Raw genomic sequence first — 7800 nt, 5'->3', positions numbered from 1 at the left:
AGAGCTTTGCAACCATGAAAAGATCACTACCCTTAGAATAAAATGGTGTCTCACTGGTCATAGGGACATGTCACTTTTAGTGTAAGCCAATGATCATTAATCATTTCAATTCTAGAACTGTGGAACTATGACAAACAGAAACAACTAATAGCTAGATATTGACGATGTAGAAGGACTGCAAGGCTGCTGCTGGGGAGCAAGAAACACCCAGGGTGAATGCTCAAATACAGTCGGCAGCCTTCAAGATAAGTCAGAAATGATTCTACAACTACGTGCGTAGCCTAGAGAGATAGAACCCTCTTCATTAACTTCGTGTTAAAAGGCCCTTCATTCAATTTAGTTCCTTGAGTATGATTAGGATTGACTCCTATCTCAAAGACCTTGGTTGAAAGGCAAAAACAAGAACAATATTGTGGGGGTAAAAATGCATTAGGGTAGCAACTATTGCTTGTGAAAAACTCAGTCCTGGACAGTAACAAGTCAGTGTAAATAACCACAATCTTATAAAATGAGAGAACCAAAAGAGACTTCCAGATCTAGTCCAAACCCCTCAGCGCCAAATAATAAAACTAAGAGACAATGTTCCCATGCGTTTAGAACTCACAAGGAAAGGCCTGTTTAAATACCTTATGGCACAATGATTAAGTGCTGTGGCTGTTAACCAGAAGGTCAGTAGTTCGAATCCATCAGCTTCTCCTTGGAAACCCCATGAGCAGTTCTACTCTTATATGAGTAGCAATTGCAATGGATTTTTTTTTTTCTTTTGGTTACTTCTTAGAGGCGAGAAAATTTGAAAAAAAAATGAATGTATCTACATAGCCCTAAATTATTTCCAGGTTGTTCTTTTCTTATGGAAATTGACAATATTAGGAAAATGGTCACACTACAAGAAATTATTACTGGGGAATTAACAAAACATCTGTTGGAGAAACTTACTATGGAATTCTACCAGGATGTTTCAAATTAAAAAAATAGCAGGAAGTATATTAAAAGTGCAAGACAGATCAAAGCAAACACCCCATTGATTTTTTTTCATGGAAAATGAATTCTACAAATTTTCCTCAAAAGTATTTCAATACATCACTATCTAAAACGTACACAATTTAATGAAGAGAACACAAAAATTACTAGGTTTTGAAAACCAATACACAAACATATTTCCCCCTTTACCTGTGAAAAGATGAGTGTCTTCTTGGGGGTATTGTGATGACCTCAGGGGTCAAATTCTGCCCAGTGCTGGAGGACTTATACCCAAGTTATTGATGTCAGCAGCTATTTCAGGAGAAGCCCAAGTGCATAAAGAAGAAGCGATTAGAAGTGGAATCCCAGTAGAGAATACACTCAAAAGGAGAAATTCTAATTGGTACTACTATACTTTCTTGAATGAGGATATTAGGAAATAAAAAAAAAAAACATATTTCACATTTTACTGGGATTCAAAGCCACTGTCTTCTCTAAGTACTGGGGCAGCATGTTAGCCAGTTCTATATATCGAGCCTAAATTACTCTGAGGATACTCTTAATTTCTCATTAAACTAAATGCAAGTAATTGTTCTCAACACTTCAAGGTCTATATTGTTTGTTATACTTGGTATATACTGAACATACACTAAGTAAAAAATTCAATTCTGCTTAGAATGGAGAATACAAACAAAAAAGATAGCCTTGATATGAAGGGGTTTGCAAATTGATGGGCTCTCTAAAATATGCAAATATATGCATACATAGGTACAAACATTGTAGTGTTGTTGTTGTTATGTGCCTCCAAGTCGATTCAGACTCAGAAAGACCCTATAGGAAAGAGTTGAAGTGCTCCATAGTGTTTTCTAGGCTGTAATCTTTACTGGAGCAGGTTGCCAGGTCTTTTCTTCTGCAGAATGGCTGGTGGATTGGGACCTCCAACGTTTGGATTAGCAGCAGAGAACTTAACCACTGCACAGTTTTCAGAACAAAAACTCAAAGTGCTATGGCAGGTCACAAGAGGGAGAAATAGATGACCTGCTAATGACAAAAACAGTGTCTGACATGGAATTTAATACATAAGTGGTGTTAAACAAATGAAAGATTGATCAACATATTTAATTTATTCTTTGTGTCATGACTCCCATGTTTGGAGAAAGTGGCTAACATGGGGTCCACAATTGAGCCCAGAGAAGATATGCCTCAAATAATTGAGGAAAAGGTGTTTTACACATATGATTTATTATTCACAAAAAACACACCAGATGCATGTTATTATACACATTTTGCAGGTGAATAAAATAATGCTGGGAGGTAATTTTTCTAGGCTCACACAATTTATAAATCAGTCATAGAACTGGGATTCAGACCCAAGGCTGAATAGCTCCAAAATCAATTTCCTTCCCTTCACACCATTCTGTGCTGATGCGAAGCAAATTTTTTTGTTAAGAGCAAAAGAGCTGAGGAGGATGTCTTAACAGGTGACGTGAATCTTGGGATGGCTGGTGAGGACAAAGCAGCCCACAAAACAGTCATTCACTGCACATAAAGAAAGTTTATGAATTTCTGTCCACAGGCAGGGTTTTCCCAGTGAGCTTAAATATATGAAGATCATGAAGAGGGTTTATTCTGTTACACATTTGGTACTTTCTTGACCCCAGTTGGCCAAATTCTCATCAAATATCTTCCTGTCTAAGCAGTAATGGAGTCCCTTCTGTTGCCCAACACCTCAAATCATAACTCATCCATCCCCTTTTTTCTCTCCCAGTCTGCCTAGTTTATATTTCTTGAAAGTTACTTTATTGCACTATGTATTTGGTTTTTGAACTATAACATTATTATGAAGATTGAAATGAAATATCGGTGAAGACAATAAAAGCTAGAAGTTGTTTTCCTATAGTAGTATGTAATTTTGAATGCATCTCAAGGAAGATGCATTGTCACGAAGATTCATTGCTCAGAATTATTTCCCTGAAATTCTTTCATTATGGTTCAGTGTTCACTATTATCTGTGTCCATCCAATGATAAAGGACACAGGGTCACTATAGCACCACTGTGAGTCACATTCGGCTGGATGGCACACAACAACAGTGTGTAATCAACCCTGTCTTGTGCCAGTAAAATTATATTCTTAAAAGCCCGCTAAGAAAAGATTCCCCTCAATGTGATTGCAGCAGGCCATTCATCTGACATACAGAATGGGATAAAGAGCTGATTTTACTAATCCAAAGTGAACATCTACTGTTCTGCCTTGATTACATGTTAGAATGGGATACAGTATTACCACAATGAAAAAAATATATATATATATTTGGTCATAGATAATGCAGATACATAAAGAGGAAGAAATAGACAACTTCATACTCATTCAAGGAAAGTACATTAAGCATCATCTCTGTATCAGGCACTAATTTAAGGTAGTAAAGATAAAAAGATTAAAAAGGCACAGTCTCCTCCTAGAAAAATTGAAGAAACTGATGTACACACATTTAATTACAATACTACGTTATAAATCCAATGATAGAATTTTAAACCCATGGTGAATCTGGATGTGGTAACTACACAGCCAAAATGTATTAGAGAAATCTTGCTGAAGGGGGCAATGCCTCAGCTGAATCAGAAACGATTGGTAAGGGGGACTGTGGAGGTAACCTGGAGCTGGCAGTAGAAAGGCCATTAAATGTTACATAAAATTCCCTCTGCTGCAAAAGGAATCATAATAATAATAAGTCTTGGTTAAGCAAATTACTGATTCTCTCATTTTGTCTAACTTGATGGAATGTCAGCCACATATCAAGTGGCAGCAACTGAAAACAGACACATAAGCACAAAGTTGCAGTCCATTTGCCATGTCAACTCTGGAAATCTGCAGCGTCATGCAAGAAACAAAGGGACCACCTTTCTGACTGCAACTCCTCCTGTTATTTCCCCCTTTTATTAAGCCCCAGGCACATTGTCATTTTTTCTGCTAACCCAACAAGTCAGGTTCATTCCTGAAGCACTGTACTTGTTATCATTTCTGCTGGATATGCTTCCCAAAGATCTGCTTATGTTTGTCTTCTCATCATTTAGGCTTCAATCCAATGTCACCTCCTCCAAAAGACTTTCCCTTTCCATGCAGAATAACACATTAGCATGACCCACACTTCTGACCCTGACATTTTCTTCCACATTGTCTTACTTTACTTCCTCATAACACTTACCAGTACCTAAAATGATTTCATTGTTTGATCCAGTGTCTTGGTATCTGATTCTTCTTCCCTCCAAAATGTAACTCTACTGCTGTATTGTTGTTAGTTGTCATGAACTTGATTCCAATGTATAGCGAAGCCATGTGTATCAGAATAGAAGTGGGCTGCATGGGGTTTTCAAGGCTATGACCTTCTGGAAGCTGAATACCAGGCCTGTTTTCCAAGGTGCCTCTAGGCAGATTTAATGTGACAATCTTTTGGCTAGTAGTCAAGTACTTAACTCTTTGCCCTATACAGGAATCCATAGTTTTATTAGCTCTGTGAAAATCAAATAATTCCATTCATAGAGCATTACTTAACTCACCTGATTGCTAATTATATACACATAAACCCATTGCTGTCGAGTCGATTCCGACTTATATACTCACAGTAACTTTAATATTAACTATCGATTTAACAAAAACTTCAAATGTGACTCTGTTGTAAACATAAGCAGAAAGAAGTAGTGAAGGTGGAGTGGGAATGCAAGAATTGGTAAAAGAATGTCAATACCTTCTTTTTAATAACACCAATTGATGATATCCACAGTTTAAAAACCAATAAACAGAAATACAGCATATAATTAAAAATATACAGGTAAGTATCAGAAAAAAAATAATAACCAGAAGGTGCTACCCACAGGAATTTGGGAGTGGGGAGAAGAGAAATGAGATCCTATGATTTATTTGTTTGTGGGCCTTGTATAGCATTTAATATTTCAAACTATGTAAATGGTTTATATTAATGATTTTAAATCATATTCATAATTTTTTTTAATTAAACATAAACATATATTTAAAAACAGATAAAAAGAGTAGAAGACCACAAACAAAACACCAAAATTTCTTTGAAGGTTTGGGGTATTCACTTTCTATGTCTGTGTTTCTGCACGTTTGGATTTTGTGTAATTAATATTTGTATAAGTCAAAACAGGCTACTTGATGATGTGGAAACAAGAAAAGTCAAGAAAACATTGCAGTTTATAAAAACAAAGAGTATTTCTCATCCATTCTACATTTTCATTGTGAGTTGACCGAGGGCTCTGTTCTATGTCTCCTCCCTCAAGATCCCAAACTCAGTTAGCAGATACCATCTTAAGTCTCGGTGATAGCCACGAAAGAAAGAAAAAAAAAGGTAACAAGAGGGGTTTCTCACAATTAAATGCTCAAATTACAAGTGACACATATGACCTCTAACCCAACTCATTGTCCATAAATAGCCACATGCCCCTACACACTACCAAAGATACTAGAAATGTCATTTCACTAGATGCCTAAAAGTCAAAAAACTGAAAAAAACTAACAAACAAAATGAATGACTCTAACAAGCATGTAAACCTTTGTAATCAACATTTTATTTTATATGTTTATGTTTTAAAATATAAGTAAAAAATGCAGAATTTTACCTTGGTATGCCTGGTTTCCCATTTCACCACAGGTTGTGTCCTAAACCTTGACAAATGGGTCTAGAAAAACCCTTGGGGACAAAAAATAATGAAATGTGTTAAGAAAGTAGTTTTTTTCTCAACAGCTGTTTGGTGAATGCCTCTTTCACATCTTTATTTCTAAGGCTATAAATCATGGGGTTCAACATGGGGATAACCGTGGTATAAAATATAGCCACCATTTTCCCCTGTTCCACAGATTCCTCTGAGGGGGGTCTGAGATACATGAGAAAAAGAGTTGCATAGAATATGGTGACAGCTGTCAGATGGGAGCCAGAGGTAGACAAAGCTTTGTGTCTGCCCTCTGTAGAGCGGATCCTCAGGATGGCAGGAAAAATATAAAGATAGGAAACAAGGATAATGAGGAGTGAAAAGGAAAGGTTACACCCAGCCACAACAAGCATTGATGTCTCTTTGTTGTAAGTGTCAGAACAAGCCAGCTTAATCAGTGGAGGGTCAGCACAGTAGAAGTGGTTAATCTCATTGGGGCCACAGAAGGCCAGGTTGTAGGTCCACATGGTCTCCATCAGGCCAGTGAGAGCTCCATACACATAAGGCACCGTGATGAGGGATGTACAGACACTCTTAGACATTTTGCTGCCATAAAGTAGAGGGTTGCAGATGGCCATGTACCGGTCAAAGGCCATCACAGCCAAGACATAGATCTCCACATGGACCAAGGCAATAAAAAAGTAACACTGCACCAGACAAGCAGAATAGGAAATGGTTTTCTTCTCTGAGAGGAAAATCTCCAGCATCTTTGGAGTCACATTGGTGGAGAAGCACAGATCCACAAAGGATAAGTGGCTCAGGAAAAAGTACATGTGTGTGTGGAGCCGGGCATTGACAGGGATGAGTATAATCACACCCAGATTCTCTGTCACTGTGACCATGTAGGTGGCCAGAAAGAGCAGAAAGGAGAGAATCTCTAATTCCAGGTGACTGGCTAGTCCCAGGAATATTAACTCACTCACTGAAGTGAAGTTACTTCTCAGAATTTTCTTGGACGGGAAATGAGAACTTTGGGCCTGAACAGAAATTTTTAAGTGGTAAATGTTTTCATATTTTCTTTGAATATCGTTTTTTTCTATGCATTTTTTTCTCTTTCCTCTTATATGAATCTATTTTTTCTGTAGGAGACGCTAGAAATGGCGGTTTAATAAAAATCCAAAACTCTTTACCATAGTGTGGATTTCAACCCCTAGCAACCCTATAGGACAGAGTGGAACTACCCCATAGTGTTTTCAAGGAGCTGCCGGTGGCTTTGAACTGCCGACCTTTCGGATAGCAGCCAAATGCTTCACCACTGCACCATTAAAAAAAAAATAAAAATGGAACCAAATTAAAAGTTAGCAAACTCAAACCTGCTGCCGAGTCTCTGTCACTACTCAGATTCAGATATTTTTCTTTTCTAATTGTCCTCTTATCTCTCTTTGCCCCTTAATTTTTTTGAAGTTTCCAGTGTTATATTTCCTATCCATTTCCATATATAATTTATTTTTTCCATTTTACTTTTTAACATGAAACCAATCTTTTTTCTTTTCCCACAATTTTTACCACTGAATGCCAAGAAATAAGAAAACAGACAAATACCCATCACTTACCTAAATGAATTTACCAGAAAACTTGAGCAAAGTAGAGCACGTTGTACCAAAGTACTTTTCCTAATAACAATTATTTCTTTCAGGCCACAACAGATAAAATCCCTTAGATTTTCTTGTATATGCACACTAAGTAATAAATTAAAAGATACACCTTCATTCATTCTCTGTAAGATATCATGAAATCACTTTTTTTAGCTGCTAGTTTGGAAAAAACATAGAAGGAAACAGCATTCCTTGAAAAGCTGAATATTTGAAAACATTTTCTCATGAACAGATACCAATATACATGCAAAACAGCTTTCAAAATCTTCTAATTTTTTTTTTTACAATTAATCCATTAAACTTTGGAGAATCTAATCTTTCAGAGCATCAGACCTGAACTAGAACATAGAGATGATACAGGCCAGCATGTTAATCTCCGGTTGTGAAAACCGAGATTGAACAGCAAAATGATAGTCCGGGGCCAGACACTGGATTTGACAGAGCCTGGGTTAGAAACCGACACCTCCCATGTATCCAGGGTAGTGCTAGCTCTTAGGACCCAGACGTGGTCTTAATGGA

General features: G+C 37.1%; 1 protein-coding gene across 1 annotated transcript; it reads right to left on the bottom strand.

Moving 5' to 3' along the window:
- Positions 1–2912: 2912 nt before the first annotated feature.
- On the bottom strand, positions 2913–6653 carry LOC100654107 (olfactory receptor 5M8-like). The gene has a single exon (XM_023542735.2). It carries the CDS (start codon positions 6526–6528, stop codon positions 5695–5697), a length of 834 nt encoding a protein of 277 aa, XP_023398503.2. The 5' UTR covers positions 6529–6653; the 3' UTR covers positions 2913–5694.
- Positions 6654–7800: the final 1147 nt, after the last annotated feature.

The sequence above is a fragment of the Loxodonta africana genome, chromosome 7 (genome assembly GCF_030014295.1).
Source record: "Loxodonta africana isolate mLoxAfr1 chromosome 7, mLoxAfr1.hap2, whole genome shotgun sequence".
Lineage (NCBI taxonomy): Eukaryota > Metazoa > Chordata > Mammalia > Proboscidea > Elephantidae > Loxodonta > Loxodonta africana.
Note: the sequence above shows the minus strand (reverse complement) of the source record. Positions and strands in the feature narration are given on the sequence as shown.

What these genes read in the sequence shown, in the direction of transcription:
- LOC100654107 (XM_023542735.2), bottom strand. Translation starts at nt 6,528, where the DNA reads ATGGTCACAGTGACAGAGAATCTGGGTGTGATTATACTCATCCCTGTC.